Source organism: Cheilinus undulatus, linkage group 23 (assembly GCF_018320785.1).
Source record: "Cheilinus undulatus linkage group 23, ASM1832078v1, whole genome shotgun sequence".
In the NCBI taxonomy this organism is placed as follows: Eukaryota; Metazoa; Chordata; class Actinopteri; order Labriformes; family Labridae; genus Cheilinus; species Cheilinus undulatus.
In genome coordinates this window covers 34,005,320-34,023,345 of record NC_054887.1, presented here as the reverse complement: position 1 = coordinate 34,023,345, position 18,026 = coordinate 34,005,320, and the positions used below count along the sequence as shown (strand labels likewise).

Below are 18,026 nucleotides of genomic sequence, written 5' to 3'. Positions count from 1 at the left end.
TCACCTGTGTGAGTGGACTGATCGGGGCTCTTGGTATCAGAACTGGCGTGGACGTTTCTCTGCTGCTGTATATCTTGTCGACAAACCAATAAAGCAAATTAAAAAAATCACTCCAACGAAGCTTTTAAGGAAGGAGAAATTCTCTGTCTGCTGAATCTGCAGCTAATGAAAGTCTTTTAAGCAGATTAGTCTCTGCTTTAACTCAGATGACCCGAACACCTCAGCTGGCGAGGAATGAGCGTCCCAACTTTAATGGAAATAACTGGAATAAGGCCTTTTTCAGTAATTAGATGTAGAAGAAGAAACATGCTGTGCAGGTTGGACCTGGTCCATCATCCACCCAAGCATCCATCCATCATCCATCCATTATCCATCCATCCATCCATCCATCCATCCATCCAACCATCCATCCATCCATCCATCCAACCATCCATCCATCCATCATCCATCCATCCATCCAACCATCCATCCATCCATCATCCATCCATTATCCATCCATCCAACCATCTATTCATCCATCATCCATCCATTATCCATCCATTATCCATCCAACCATCCATCCATCCATCATCCATCCATCATCCATCCATCATCCATCCATCCATCCAACCATCCATCCATCCATCATCCATCCATCATCCATCCATCCATCCAACCATCCATCCATCCATCATCCATCCATTATCCATCCATCCATCCAACCATCTATTCATCCATCATCCATCCATCATCCATCCATCCATCCAACCATCCATCCATCCATCATCCATCCATTATCCATCCATCCATCCAACCATCCATCCATCCATCATCCATCCATTATCCATCCATCCATCCAACCATCTATTCATCCATCATCCATCCATCATCCATCCATCATCCATCCATCATCCATCCATCCATCCAACCATCCATCCATCCATCATCCATCCATTATCCATCCATCCAACCATCCATCCATCCATCATCCATCCATCCAACCATCCATTCATCCATCCATCATCCATCCATCCATCCAACCATCCATTCATCCATCATCCATCCATTATCCATCCATTATCCATCCAACCATCCATCCATTATCCATCCATCCATCATCCATCCATTATCCATCCATCCATCCAACCATTATCCATCCATTATCCATCCATCCATCCAACCATCCATCCATCCATCATCCATTCATCATCCATCCTTTATCCATCCATCCAACCATCCATCCATCCATGCTACTGTTATACTTAATGATGCACGATAAGTATTTTTTTGAACCGATACCGATAATTTCCTACTCCTGATGACCGATAACTGATAATAACTGATATATTTTTTCAATTGTTGATTTAACAGAAGAAGTTTATTTGATGTGTTTATGCACGTCTGGGGGTAAGAAGGGGTTAATATGTAGTGAGCAAAGATATTTATAACTCATTTTAACTAATATCACTCGTGTTTTTCAAAAAACAAAGAACTATTCTGACTTTATAACTGTTATTTTAGTAACTTTTTTAGTTAAACATTTGTGTACCAGGTACAGCAAACAACTGACAGACAGTTTTCCCCCATAGAACCAAATGATAACAGGCTGTTGGGGGGTCTGTTTTTTTTTTTTTTGCTTGAGCCAGAGTTAAAGCGGGCTGATGTTTTACATGAAGATTAAAAATATGCACTGACATAAGTCATATCAGAGATAGTTAAGAATGTAAAGTCCACAGTGGTCTGTGGCTAACTTCTGTTCCTAACGTGGATCAGACTGAATGAAAGCAAACAGAGCAGGCAGGTACACGTCTGTGAAGGTAGATGGATCAGGAGGCTGTCAGACTGATTTTGTTATTATAGCGTTGGGCCTTTTGGCTCTGGCAAACTTTCTGCAGTTTTCAATGCCTGCTAATGCCCGCGGCTGAGGCTAGTGGCTGCTGCCGCTTTGTTTTAACGTTGTTAGGATGATGACTCTTAAGTGACTTAGAAGATCCGTCGAGGACTTCTTTCTACTCTTTGCGACCTTTGCAGGGCAAATTCAACACACGGTCGTGTTATCCTCCCTGTAAATACTGAGTAACGCCACCGTGTTGTTAGCATTTTAGCACAGGGGCAGCTACTTTCTCTTCTTCTTTGGTGCTTTGGTGCAGGTCGTGTACTGCGGCGCCACCTGCTGTTTCGGAATGTGTAGTCTCGTGAGAAAGAAAACAAACGCCAGCACTGCTGTGCTGACAAAAATATATATGTGTTACCGGGGCTCGTTGTCATGATATCGGACCAATAAGAATGACGTAATAATTTACAGTTATCGGCCCGATCATGCACCCCTAGTTATACTGTTATATCCATCATCCAACCATCCATCCATCCATCCATCATCCATCCATCCTGTCCTCAGTCTGGTTAATTTTAAACCCTTCATGGTCGGTGCTGTCCCAGCCCACTATGTTGACTCTGAGGGTCGACCCTTTGTTGGAGGGGGGCGTGTGTGTTGACAGAGGCGGGGTCAGCCCGGGTCTCGGCTCCAGTCAAAGGCTCCCTTCAGCAGCCATGAAGCATTTATGAAGAGGCATCTCCCTCCTCTGCTCTCTATTCCGCTCACAGCCACTCCTCCTCTCCTCTCGGCTCGTCGTCTCTCTTCTTCTGCCCCTCTTTTCTCCGACAGCCTCGCTCCTCCAAACACACACATCAGAGTCTAATAGATTTTTCCCCCTCCAGTTTGTGTGCGTTTGCATCTCTGCTGTGTGTTTTTGAGCGTCCCTCTTCAACAGCACAAGCAGAGCGAGCGTCCCCGCTCGGAGCCCTCTTCGGCCTTCAGGTAAATGTTTGTGCTGCGACGAGAGACGCATGCACACAAATTGATGGAAAGAGCTTATTAACGCTCGTCTGCGGCTTTTTTCACTCGTCCAAGACCGTCTCTCCCCGTAAATAAAGGCTCGCATGCTGACTTCACTTAAAATAAAACCTGCGCTCTTATTCTGCAGCTTTGTGTGAGAGTCGGGAGTGTGCTGACTCTTAAACAGGTTGCAGAGAGCGTGTCTCCGTGTGGAAATGTGTGGGGTCCACTCGGCTGCTCTTTGATCCTCGTCTTGACAGCCCACCACCTGGGACGATCCGTCACACGCCGCATGGCTCCCAGGTCCGGCTACACCACGGGAATCACAACACACAGCGGCTAACGCAGCGCTAACAGCCAACCCTCCCCTGCATATTACACACTGTCAGAATCGCTAATGCTAGCTCCACATGCTAAACCCTCCCATATACAGATGTATAAAAAAGATTGCCAAAGGAATCATAATTCACGGTGCAGAGCTAGCAGCTAACCCTCAAACAGTGCTATTGGAATTGCTAATCGCACACAAGGGGCCGAGGCTTGAACGCAGGTGCAATTGGAATTATAATGAAATTATAATGTACAATACTGAGGCAGTGCTAAAAGGCTCCCGCTTGTACACACAGTATTCACTCTGCAGCGAGCATGCAGGAAGTCTAATGAACACGGTCAAAAGTTAACTCGTCTCCAAGGGAAATCATAAAGCGGCTCCATGCAGGCTGTTTGGAGACGTTAAATATACATTTGTTTATTTAAAGGGCCAATCCGTGCTTTTTACTCCTTACTTTGAAGGTTACTCCCAAAAAATCAACATTTTGCACATTTTAAAAATAATTCTGGTTAATCATATGGATGTTTTAACTCCTTACTGTGTTTATAACCAGAAAAAGCATGTCAGAAATGTTGGACTGCATCAAGTTTTTCTATGATTAGTTAGAACTAGGGCTGTAACGCGTTAATATTGTGTTAACTCAAATTACTTTTAACACCACTATTTTTTTGTTGCACAATTAACAAGTGGCGCCGTTGTGATGCAGTGCAAGCGAGCAGAAATGGATCCAGGACAGACTTTTGGATGACAGGTTCAGCTTTCAGATCATGCCAGATAAGGCGGAAGTTATTTGCTCCTACTGCCGACGTGATCTGAGTCACCCGGAGTTTGTATAGTCTTAAATACCCCAGACCGCTTGATGGACAAGCACACCGGCAAAGCAGAGAGCTGCCCCCCTAGCCAAAGGCAGACCATGCTGGATTGTTTACAGCGGAGACACTCAGACAACTCTGCAGACAGGAATGGACTGGCAATCTGGCATCGGGGGCTTTATCCCGGTGAGCCAACACACTATTTATGTATTTATGCGGTGTACCGGCTCCGTAGTGGCGCTGCCCCTTAATAATGACAGTTGACTGGTCTGATCACGTCTTCTAAAGGTCCGTTTACCCCCCTCCCACCCACACTCAGCTCCTGCTTGAAACTGAAAGTGCCCAAAAAAGATCGCCTGATCTGTAAATAAACGTCAAATTAAAAAAAAAAAAGTCAATCAAGATGCTGCAAAAATGTCAAAGACTCTGCAGTGCCTATAGGAGACGGTCTGCTGAATGTACAGCTGCATCATGAGGAGGAGCAGGAGAGAGAGCAGGACAGGAGCAGAGGTGTTAAGGTGAGCCTGAGAGTGAAGCAGCTCTGCAAAGTATCAGGCTAACAAGCATTGTTAGAGTGTGGGTCTCCTTTATTTAAGAAGAAAGAACAGGTTGAGATTGAATCTGTAACTTTTCTATGATCTGAAGAATCAAGACATGATGAATCCTCTTACAAATCCTTAAAAGTACTCTGCTTTAAGGTGAAGGTCCTGAATTCAGACTTTATCCCTACATACCAGCAGACCTGTGCTAACATTAAGTCTGTGCACTCTTATAATAATAACAAGTTCTGTAGATAGATTTAAATGAATAAAAGTAAAACAAAATTAATAGTTGAGTAAATGTGATTAGTATTTTACTGATGTCACAGTTGCATTAATATGTTGTATTAATAGAAGTCTAAGTTTGACACTGAATTGTGATATTATCCAGTAATGGTACATTAAGTTCAGTATCTCCATCTGTTGGGCTTGTTTTTGGAACGTTCAGGATCTTTGAGCTTAATCTAGATCAGTGTTACCCAACCAAAGAACCAAACTGTTGAAAATACCTTTGCAAGAGCCTAAATGGTGAGAAGTGGCAAAAATAGCTTAAAGAAGCAATGAAAATAAATACATTAAAGATGGCAAAAATAGTCAAAAAGCTGGAAAAATGGATGAAAAGGGGTGAAAATAGGAAGAAGAAGTGGAAAAAGAGTCAGAAAATAGCAAAAATGGGTGAGAAGTTAAAAAGGATGAGTTACAGCTGAAAAAAATGGTCCAAAAGTGGCAAAAAAAAGAGTGAAAAGTGACGAAAATGGGCAAAAGGCAGTCAAGAGGGGCAAAAATGGGCAAAACATAGGAAACAATTCGTATTTAATGGCAAAAGGTAGCTTAAATGGGTGAAGAGTGGCAAAAAAAGTGAAAAAGGGCAAGAATGGGATAAAAGTGGCAATAATTGGAAAAAAATGGCAAAAAGATGTTTCAAAAATGGAAAAAACAATGGAAAAAATGGGTATTTAATAGCAATAGGTATTCTAAATGAGCAAAAAGAGGCAAAAGGATGGTGAAACAGGGCAAAAATGGGAAAGAAGAGCAGCAAAAAAAGCTGCAAACATAGAGAAAAAAAGGAAACTAGTGGTATTTAATGGCAACAGATAGCATAAATGGGCAAAAATTGGCAAACCAAATGTGAAAAAAATCAAAAATGGGAAAAAAAAAGTGGCAAAAAGAAGTGGCTAAAATGGGCAACAAGGAAACTAGTGGTATTTAATGGCAAAAGGTAGCATAAACGGGCAAAAAGTGGCAAGAAATTGTGAAAATGGGCACAAATTGGAAAAAAGTGGCAAAAAATAGGGAAGAAGGGGCAAATAAGTTTCCCTTTTTTACGATGAATAAATAAAAGAGCCACACGTTGAGTATCATCATCTAGAGAATTTTTAATTTTCCGTTTTGTGTCGTTGACATGAACAAACATCTGCATAAAGAAAAAATTTTTCTCCACTATTGTTGATAACCGTATTTAAATTAAAGATGTTGCTGTTTGTCACTTTAAGAGCAGATAAAAAAAAATGATGCAACTAATTTACATTTAACTATGGAAGATGTGAGATTAATCTTGATTAAAAATGTTAATCTATTGATAACCCGAGTTAGAACAGCTCCAATTATTTCAATGTTTATTGAAAATGCTCAGATATTTTGCAGCACTGATGATGAGGATGTAAAAGTCTCATATGATTCATCAATCATGAACTTCTGCAGAGAATTACATTACATTCATTTAAAGGGCCAGTTCATGAATTTTTGTGACTTTACTCACAAAAATGACTGAAGACATTTAGCTAAAGAAGAAAAATCAACATTAAGTATTCATGATTAAAATATTTATATGTTGAACTCCTCACTTTGTTGTTTTTTAACTATGTTAAAGAAAATGTTCAGCTGTTTCAAAGTTTAAAAGTGACGTTTTTTTTATGTGTTTTTGTGTGATTTAGTCACGTTTTAGTCATCTTTAACCTTCACAGCTTCAGTCTATTTTAGGCACAAAGGCTCCAGTTCTAGTCGATGAAACGTCCTTACATTATTGTCTTAGTTTTAGTAAAGGCATTTATTTTCTTTGAGCTGATTTAAACAGACATGCTGTCAGATTAATATCAATGTAAAACACTCATATGAATGCACTGTCAATACTTCAACTGCTTTAAAATGCACTGATGAATATTCTGACATGTAATGAATTTAGAATATCTGACAGTCCAGCACTAACAGTTCAGTCTTTTTGAGTCCACTTAACCAAAACCAGATCTACTTTTTATCACCAAAGATCTATCTTCAGCTCGTCTAATTCTGGTCTTCCTAGTGGATGAAAGTAGTGGTTAACATTGTTGTCCTAGTTAAAGCCATCAGAATAAACTCTGCTGTGTTGCTCCTCCCAGACAGAATAAGAGGTTTCACCTCAAGTAAAGTAATTTAAGTATTTTGGGTCAATTTGAGCGTGAATCAGCGATGGACAGGGGCGGAGTCTGTGGAATAGCCTGTGCTGTGTGGTGAAGAGAGAGCTGAGTCAGGAGCTTTAATTTAGCCAAACTTTGCTCCAACCTTCACCAGGGGTCCTGAGCTTTGGGTTCTGTTCTAAAGAATGAGATCCTGGATATAAGCTAGTAGAGCTGGGACATCTGAGAGGAGACTGGACTAGAGCTGCTGCTCTTCTGCATGAAAAGGATCCAGCTGAGGGGGTTCAGGCATCTGATCAGGATGCCTTCTGCTCGCCTCTCTTTAGAAGTCTTCCAGGCATGTCCAACTGGGATGATAGGACAGCGTAGACTGATATCTGCTGGAGGGATTATAAATCCCCTCTGGACTCAGAACTTATCAGAATCCCCCTGGAGGAGCTGGAAAATGTCCCGGGGGAGAGGGGTGACTGAGTTCCTTATCCTGCTGCTGCAGCCAGACATCCATGGATGGATGGATGAAAGGATGGATGGATGGATGCTTGCATGGATGGATGATGGATGGATGGATGGATGATGGATGGATGATGGATGGATGATGGATGGATGATGGATGATGGATGGATGGATGGATAGATGATGGATGGATGATGTATGGATGGATGGATGGATGGATGGATGATGGATGGATGGATGGATGGATGGATGGATGATGGATGGATGGATGATGGATGGATGATGGATGGATGATGGATGGATGGATGGATGAATGATGGATGGATGGATGGATGGATGGATGGATGGATGGATGGATGATGGACTGATGGATGGATGGATGGATGGATGATGGATGGATGGATGGATGATGGATGGATGGATGGATGGATGGATGGATGGATGGATGATGGATGGATGGATGGATGGATGGATGGATGGATGGATGGATGATGGATGGATGGATGATGGATGGATGGATGGATGGATGATGGATGGATGATGGATGGATGGATGATGGATGGATGGATGGATGGATGGATGATGGACTGATGGATGGATGATGGATGGATGGGTGGATGGATGATGGATGGATAATGGATGGATGGACTGATGGATGGATGGATGGATGATGGATGGATGGATGGATGGATGATGGACTGATGGATGGATGGATGGATGGATGATGGATGGATGGATGGATGGATGGATGGATGGATGATGGATGGATGGATGGATGGATGGATGGATGATGGATGGATGGATGGATGGATGGATGATGGATGGATGGATGATGGATGGATGGATGGATGGATGGATGATGGACTGATGGATGGATGATGGATGGATGGATGGATGGATGGATGGATGATGGATGGATGATGGATGGATGGATGGATGGAGGATGGATGGATGGATGGATGATGGATGGATGGATGGATGATGGATGGATGATGGATGGATGGATGGATGATGGATGGATGGATGGATGATGGATGGATGATGGATGGATGGATGGATGGATGGATGGATGGATGGATGGATGATGGATGGATGGATGGGTGGATGGATGGACTGATGGATGGATGGATGGATGATGGATGGATGGATGGATGGATGGATGGATGGATGGATGATGGATGGATGGATGGATGGATGATGGATGGATGATGGATGGATGATGGATGGATGGATGGATGGATGGATGGATGATGGATGGATGATGGATGGATGATGGATGGATGGATGGATGATGGATGATGGATGGATGATGGATGGATGATGGATGGATGATGGATGGATGGATGGATGATGGATGATGGATGGATGATGGATGGATGGATGGATGATGGATGGATGGATGGATGATGGATGATGGATGGATGATGGATGGATGATGGATGGATGATGGATGCACATACAAACCCATCAGTCTTCATTTCTATAAACCCCCTCTCCTGAGGTCGTGAATCTAGTAAATATCTTCTAAGAGTAACACTTCAACATTCTCTACATTTCTAATAAAGGTGTAACCTTTGAAAGTTTTAGTTAAAATAAAGATTTTTGGGGAAAAACAAACTTTCCTGCTATTTCCTTAGTTTTTTAGATGCACAACCACTAAACATGACACATCTAATGACGTTCAAATATTTTAAATATTTTCTATTCCAGATTAGGACGGCACTAATCAGGAGCAGTAAAATAATCGCACTGACACCAAACACCTTAGGAATGTTTGAATAATCAGTAAAGATGAGCCACTAACCAGTGGGGTTATTGGGACGAAATGGAACTAAAATCAGGCTTTAAATTACTAATCAGTCTTTTTTGAGAGTAGTTGTTTAGTTTTACGTTCACTTTTCCTCCTCTGCCCATCAATAAGATCTTAATTTCAGACATAAGCCCTTGTTCCTCCTGCCTCTCCTCTGTGATTCCAATTTTTTTTTTTCTGAAACATGGAGGGTGCAGATGAAGTAGCTCTGCAGATTGACAGTGTATGTAAGCCATCACTCATCCTGGGAGTGTTCTGTCTAACAGCACTATCAGTTTGGTGACCTACATGGAATAAATTGGATAAATTTCCACCCCGTCTGTCAGTCGTGACTAATTTCCTCTCTTATCTCGCTGCCTTTAACCAGTAAAGGCTGGTGTGGAAGTCTTGGTGGTAAATTAATACTGATAGTAAAAGTGTGGGGGGCTTTGGGTTTAGTGAAGTGACACCTCGAGCTGCTTTTCACGCTTTCAAAAAAAACACTAAGCTGAGAGATATCCCCGCTAACACACAGGAACTGCAGCATCCCAATCACAACACCAATCACGTCGCTGACGCTAGGCTAAGGGCCAACTCTTCAACAGCCGTGGCACCCAGAGGACACCGCAGGAATTCAGATCCATTACGCTCGCAGCCCCATCAAAGGGACTCTGGGACTCGGGTGCTAAATCTGCTCCAGATGCTCACTGTTGGATTTCACTAAGATGCACTGCAGGGCAAGTGTCATCAGGGGCGGCGTGTGTGCGATACGGGCGACAGCGCCACGACCAGCCTGGCCGCCTTCACGCCGAGGCGATGTGTGTCATTAACACGGAAGGGGGGGGGGGCAGCAGAGAAGGTGTAAACAAAGGCTCGCTCATCCGTGCACAAATAAATACACAAGAAGAAGAAGAGATGAGCAACACTGGAGGCTGAAGCGCCAAACATGTCGACCTGCAGAAACTTTAGAAAGAGATGGTGATGCATACGTCACTGAGGGGTACGCCGGCTCAGAAACAGCAGAGAGAAAGAACACAGGACTCTCTGATGCAACAGAAGAGAAGAATCAGGTTCACACCTGGGGTCTTCTTCAGGTGATGAGTTTGAGCAATGTAGGCCAAACCTGTGACTAGGACTGATGACAGGCAAGTTTTATTTCTTTCTGACTAAAACATGGGTCACTTAATGGAAGAATAAAACACTATATAGACAAAAGTATTCAGCCACCTGGCCATATAACAGCCTTCACTCTTCTCTGGAGGCTTCCCACGAGATTCTGTGGAAGAGCATTTATGAGGTCAGGCTCTGATGTTGGACCAGATGACCTGGCTCACAATCTGCATTCCCCGAAGGTGCTGGAGGGGATGAGGTCAGACCAACCTCATCAAACCATGTCATTCTAGTCCTTCTTTGTGCACTGGGGCACATTCATTGGGCCTTCCCCAAACTGTTGCCACACTGTTGGAAGCATAGCATTGTCCAGCATGTCTTGGTCTGCTGAAGCATTAAGACTGGCCTTCACTGGAGATAAGGGGCTGAAAAACAGTCCCCTACCGTTATCCCTCCTCCACCAAACTGCACAGACAGACAGGTAACAGGTAACATGGTTTACACCACTCAACCTGATGCTTGGGATTGGACTTAAGCCTTTACCTACTGAGTCTAAAAATGGCCATTTGGACATATTTTGTCATTCTGGCTGTAAAATAGTCAGGAAATGCCCTAAGTCTGAGAGCTTTGGTCCCTTTTCCCAGGAGTTCTTGAACTTGACTTTTCAACATCTGGTTAATGATTATTGCACATTATATGGAATTGTCAGCAGTTTAAAAGAAGAAACACAAAAACAGATTTGTTTTCATGGATTTTATGAGAAGAAATGGTGTTATTGCTCATGAAGTTTTGATTTGACATCTGAAATGTGAACCTATACATGTTTAGAACAATCAGCAGTCATTTTTGGAGTCTAGGACTCTGGGTGTGCAAAACACAGTGCAAAAGATAACTATAAACATAGGCCACAATTAGTGCAGATAAAGGTGGAAAAATGCATTCTCAGCATTCTCAGTAACATGTTGTTATTGCACATGACAGACACGCACAAATGCCACTATCTAACACTATTATTGAAAACTAAACACCACTCTCACTCGCTCTCCTTTTACTCTCTTCCTTCACTCTCCTTTCTCACTCGTCTTCTGCCAAAGCTGCTGTTTTCGCGGTGCTGTTCGACATTACCATAATATATATACCACACATCATATATTGCTGGAAAGCACAGATTCTCAGCTCTCTGTCAGCGTTGGAATTTTTTAGATTGAGCAAATTTACGAGGAGTTACAGTGGTGAGAATCCGTGTAGTGGTCTTGCGATACTTCTTGTGTTTTGCTATGAATGCCCACGTCATATGGTTGCTGATGTTGTACCGTAATGAACCATATATGTGCGCATGCCCACAATTCTCAGCTTTCTAATGCTGTTGGAATTTTTATGATCAGACAAACTTTGACAGAATTACAGTAATAATACTCCGGACATATAAAACTGGGTCAGCAGGTAAAGGGTTAAAGATGTGAGGCTTGCATGCAGCTGCTCAGCTATCTCAAATGGAATTCCACAGTTATATAAGTGCATGCATTTAGTGAGTTAGCCAGAGACAAACTTTTAAATGTGATTGGTTTGTCGTGCTTCAGCAGCAGAAAGACCCCGGGGCTGGAGGAACAGTGTTTTCTAGTTGTCTGTCTGTACGGCCGTCTGTGCTATTCCTGCAAACATAATATCATGATTATGCTTTCAGGGATATCCTTCAAACTTTGCACAAACATAAAGTTTCACTTTTGTATGAAATTACTAGATTTGGGGGGAACAAGATCACAGGATTTCAAGAATGCACAGAGTGATTCCTTCAAAAATTGGCCTACTCATGGACTTCAGGTTGAACTGACTGGATTTTGCATGCCAAAAGTCACTTCAGTCTTGCATATTATAAGGTAACAGTGACCTTGCACCATATTGCAGCCTCTTCAGAACTCTACTTCCTGTATGCATAGGAGCAAATACAAGAACTCCAGTCTGTTTAATTGCTCTGATATTTCTGTAATACACGAGGGCATGTTCTGCAGTTGCTGTATACAGAAGTTCACTGAACAGAAGCATAGTTCAACATGTGTAAAGGTGTTTTTAATGCCATGGTTTGAACATTTCCATCAGTCTCAAACCTTCAGGGTAAGGTTTGTCCATCACTAAAAACCTAGTCATTTTTCCGTGTTGATCCCGCCTTAATCGCAGTTTCTCTGACCATATTCAGTGATCTTCTGCATCCTGTCTCTCTTTGTTAGAAAATCAACCTCCATCATTTACAAGGCCTTGTTTTTCATGTCGGCGTTGTCGGCCTTGGCACAGCGAGGATCTGACGGCGCAAACAAGCAGCTTCACAGTCAGAGACCGATGCTGAGCTTAAGGTCATGCCATCATTTAAAAAATGTTGTTCCTGACGGTGCCTCGTGAATCTCAACGCTCCTGTTTGTTCTTCCAGCAGACCGCCTCGCCCGCTCGTCCTCCATATTTTATATCTTTGTCCATCAAACGCGGGCGGCCATGTTGCTAAATTTCCTGTGGCTGTTAAATAATAATGTCAGAAGTGACATGAGGACATGGGCAGAGAGAGGAGTTCAAGCTGTGACTCTTAAATGAATTAAAGCACAGCTGCTGTCTCTGGGAGGAAAGTAGCAGAGTCACACGTCTGCGCCTGGCCTGAATTTCCCCCCGCTGGTTTTCGCCTGAGTCTGCAGGTTCGCGTGCTGACTGAAAATGGCCCACAAACTGCAGCGTTTCAGCCCCACTCTGCAGGGATTACACACAGATTAATGAAGAGGCAAAATCCCTCTGCCTCTGTGCCTTTCCACTTTCTTGGCTGTGCTCGTGTGCTGGGGAACTTCAGTGAATCTACAGAGAGATTAAGTGAGCAGGCAAATTAGGGAGCTTTTATTTAGTCGTTTGTAAGCAAACGAGGTTAAACACGGGTTAAAGATATAGAATGTTTGGAGACCAATCAGCAGAACTAATTGATTACTTTTATGCCATAATTCAATGAGACTCAGTGCTCATGTCACCAGCTTTCACCTGAAAAAACATTTTTACCCACAGCAAGCAAGAAACCATCTTTTATATGTTACTGTGACAAAACACCATGTACCGTGTTAAAACATCATGTTACATTACATGATCATATGTCAGGAGATCATACTAGAGTGAAATACAAAATGTTACAATAATCATAATACAGAAGGTCATAAATCTGAATGTAACAGAACGTCATGATTGTAAATGTAACAGAACATTATGATTCTCAATGTAACAGAATGTCATGATTTTAAAGGTAACAAAACGTCATGATTGTTAATGTAACAGAACATCATGTTATGTTCCACTGAGTCACGCTTCAGCATAACACAACATAGAACAATACGATATGAAAAAATACAATATGTGATGACACATAATGTAATGTTACATTTGGATAGACATCACGGTGCAATCAAAACAGTATCATGTGACAGAATGTTGTTTCGTGTTGCTGTTGTACAGTATCGCTACGTTACATCATGTAACATTGCATTAAGTTACATAACATTACGTTGCCTTGTGCTGCAGTAGAATACACTCTATTATAATGATATACCGTGGTACAGATTAGATCCAGTGTGCTCAGAGACAGACTAACAGAGGACACAGGTGATCATCTGATCATTGAGCTGTAACATGTGACTTTCTTTATCCTTCAGTGGGGCCTCCAGACGTCGCTCCTTTCTTCTTCTTTGGTTGTTTTTATGGAGGTTAGCCAACAACCAGAAAGCAGTAGAATTAAGAGAAAAGTTCAGTTTTAACATGAGATAATAGGAGAATTAAATCTCTGATATTTCAGACACATGGCTGACTGTTTGAATATTTATTTATCATTGCCCATCCCTAACGACTGAAACCATTTCTAGATCCAGCTCATGTGTTCAACATCAACCGTCACATTTATCCCGGACTCCTGGATCTCTTGTAGATCTTTAAATCGATGAGAGTTCGAGTGTTTGAATGAGTTTGGGACTTAATTAGCCTCGTAAGTGCGACTGAGTGAGTGAATGAGTGAGGGAGCATGAACAATAAATAAATGATTGGATCCTTTCTTTGCTGAATGACTGAGTTAGTAAGTGTTCAAAGATTACTGGAGGATTAATGAAGAGGCCACCCCTCTCTCCTCCCCGCTGTCTGCCGTTGGTTTTCTCTCTCCTCTGGCTCCAGTCATCAGCGTTGAAACAAATCCAGGAGCGATCTCTCCCTCTCCGTCAGGATGTCGTCCTTAACATTCACTCAGCGTCTGCCAGTGTCGACAGGTGATGGCAGGCAGATGAAAAGAGAAACACTCTTTGTTGCTCTGTATGCTCATCTGCTCTCTCTCTCTCTCTCTCTCTCCCCAGGCTGCTGTTTTGTCACGTTTTACACAAGGAAAGCTGCCCTTGAAGCCCAGAATGCACTGCATAACATAAAGACCTTAACAGGGGTGAGTGTGTCCTCGATTCTCCTCTGCCTCTGACTTTTCTCCTCTAATCACACACTTACAGCGGGGCCCCCAGGCAGCCCCGCCCCTACCTGAGCCTGTGTATGAATACGCAGGTATAAACATCAATGTGTTGCATTGCTGCCACAGCGCCTTTGTGATGGTTGGAGAGCCCAGAGGACTAAATGAGTGTGCAGGAGAGGAGCAGCAGAAGAAAGCAGAGAATCCATGTCACAAGGGTGTTTATGGAAAACATCTTTATTATATAGACCCTCTTTTCTCTGACAGTGTTACCATTATGACTGGTGAATGAGACTTTGTGTTTTCACCAAGAAACCTGTCTGCATTTTAGACCTGATGCAGATAAACGACTAGAAAATAATGCAAAGATGTGTGCTGTTATCACACACTAACTACAACAAAACTGCAGCCGTTTCAGACGGTTTAAAACAGTTACAAGTCAGGGCTCTGAGCCTTCCTGTGAGAGTGCTGTGTCTCACACGACTCATATGTTTGTTGCAGAATTGGCCCCTGATAAACCCAGAAAATGGCCCCTGATAAACCCAGAGAATGGCCCCTGATAAACCAGAGAATGGCCCCTGATAAACCAGAGAATGGCCCCTGATAAACCAGAGAATGGCCCCTGATAAACCAGAGAATGGCCCCTGATAAACCCAGAGAATGGCCCCTGATAAACCAGAGAATGGCCCCTGATAAACCAGAGAATGGCCCCTGATAAACCCAGAGAATGGCCCCTGATAAACCAGAGAATGGACCCTGATAAACCCAGAGAATGGCCCCTGATAAACCCAGAGAATGGCCCCTGATAAACCCAGAGAATGGCCCCTGATAAACCCAGAGAATGGCCCCTGATAAACCAGAGAATGGCCCCTGATAAACCCAGAGAATGGCCCCTGATAAACTCAGCGAATGGCCCCTGATAAACCCAGAGAATGGCCCCTGATAAACTCAGCGAATGGCCCCTGATAAACCAGAGAATGGCCCCTGATAAACCAGAGAATGGACCCTGATAAACCCAGAGAATGGACCCTGATAAACCCAGAGAATGGACCCTGATAAACCAGAGAATGGCCCCTGATAAACCCAGAGAATGGACCCTGATAAACCCAGAGAATGGACCCTGATAAACCAGAGAATGGACCCTGATAAACCCAGAGAATGGCCCCTGATAAACCCAGAGAATGGCCCCTGATAAACCAGAGAATGGCCCCTGATAAACCCAGAGAATGGCCCCTGATAAACCCAGAGAATGGCCCCTGATAAACCCAGAGAATGGACCCTGATAAACCAGAGAATGGCCCCTGATAAACCCAGAGAATGGCCCCTGATAAACCAGAGAATGGCCCCTGATAAACCAGAGAATGGCCCCTGATAAACCAGAGAATGGCCCCTGATAAACCCAGAGAATGGCCCCTGATAAACCAGAGAATGGCCCCTGATAAACCCAGAGAATGGCCCCTGATAAACCAGAGAATGGCCCCTGATAAACCAGAGAATGGCCCCTGATAAACCCAGAGAATGGCCCCTGATAAACCAGAGAATGGCCCCTGATAAACCCAGAGAATGGCCCCTGATAAACCCAGAGAATGGCCCCTGATAAACCCAGAGAATGGCCCCTGATAAACCCAGAGAATGGCCCCTGATAAACCAGAGAATGGCCCCTGATAAACCCAGAGAATGGCCCCTGATAAACTCAGCGAATGGCCCCTGATAAACCCAGAGAATGGCCCCTGATAAACTCAGCGAATGGCCCCTGATAAACCAGAGAATGGACCCTGATAAACCCAGAGAATGGCCCCTGATAAACCAGAGAATGGCCCCTGATAAACCCAGAGAATGGACCCCTGATAAACCCAGAGAATGGACCCTGATAAACCCAGAGAATGGACCCTGATAAACCCAGAGAATGGCCCCTGATAAACCAGAGAATGGCCCCTGATAAACCCAGAGAATGGCCCCTGATAAACCCAGAGAATGGCCCCTGATAAACCAGAGAATGGCCCCTGATAAACCCAGAGAATGGCCCCTGATAAACCCAGAGGATGGCCCCTGATAAACCAGAGAATGGCCCCTGATAAACCCAGAGAGTCCCTCTCCACCTATTTTGTCGTTGTTAAACCTTTTGCCACCTTTAAAATAATATTTCACCATCTCTCCTGCCTATTTTTTGCCACTATTGACGACATTTCACTTCTTTTCTGCCTGTTTTTGCTCCTTGAGACAAATTTCTGCCACTTTCCACCTGTTTTGTCTCTAATAACCCATTTTTGTCTTTTAACTCCAGTTTGACTTGTTTAGTCCTTGTTTTTTTTGTTTTGTTTTTTTATTTGTTTGTTTGTTTATTGTTTGTTTTTTTGTTTTTGCTACTTTTGTTATTCTTTCTGGCCACTTTCTGCCTATCAAACCCAGATTTCCCATTAGTCATCATGTTCACCACTTTTTATTCCCATTTCTGCCACTATAAATCTAATCACACCACTTCACCCCCATCTCCACTTGATTTTCCAATTTCTGCCCATTTTTATTGCATCTCACCACTTTTTCTGCCTATTTTTGCCAGTTTAAACATATTTGTGCCATTTTCCTCCTACTTTTTGCATATTTGAACCAATTTTTGCCACTTTCAGCCCACCAGTGTCTCTCTTATCCTATTTGTGTGACTTGTAACCCCTTTTCAGCACTTTTTATGCCATTTTCTGACGTGTCAGCCATGTTTCATCCTTTAAATATTTTTAATTTTCCTTGTTTACACTCAGAGAGCCTTTCTCTAGCTGCTCTTCTGTATCTGTTGCAGACATTTAGTTGCTTCCATTTTGACTTTTAGGATATTACGTTATTTGCAGGTTCTTGTGGTATAAACATCCATTTTTGAAATTATTGTACATTTTACTAATTTCTCCCTTTAAAGCACAGGTGTCAAACTCAAGGCCCGGGGGCCAAATGCGGCCCACGGTGCAGTTTTACCCGGCCCACAAGATCATTTCATATTTTAATTAATCATATTTTTATCACACAAAACAGGTCTGCAGATTTCCTCTAGTATAAAAATGTAAATTTAACCTTGAAGATTTAAACAAATCTTTGTTGTCATAAAAATCTGAAGAAGTAGAGAGTAGAAATAGCCAGGAATGAGGGAAAGAAATTAATTTGTGTTTTCATTTCATATTTTCATTTTGCATCCCAAGATTTTGACTGAAACTTGACTTTTTATTTCATATTTTGACCTTTTAGGTTCAAATTTTTATTTAATTCATATTTTGACCTTTTGAAGTCTTAACTTTGACTTTTAATCCCATATTTTCACTTTTTTAACTCCTGATCTAGAATT

At 42.7% G+C, this 18,026-nt stretch overlaps 1 protein-coding gene across 9 annotated transcripts in view; it reads left to right on the top strand.

Moving 5' to 3' along the window:
• celf2 (cugbp, Elav-like family member 2) overlaps positions 1–18,026 on the top strand; it is a 435,899-nt gene that overhangs the window by 288,173 nt on the left and 129,700 nt on the right. For all 9 annotated transcript variants that reach the window (XM_041780689.1, XM_041780688.1, XM_041780686.1 and 6 more), the window contains one exon: positions 14,598–14,680. In XM_041780689.1, the coding sequence (XP_041636623.1) occupies positions 14,598–14,680 (83 nt within the window). The remainder of the gene's footprint in view (positions 1–14,597; positions 14,681–18,026) is intronic.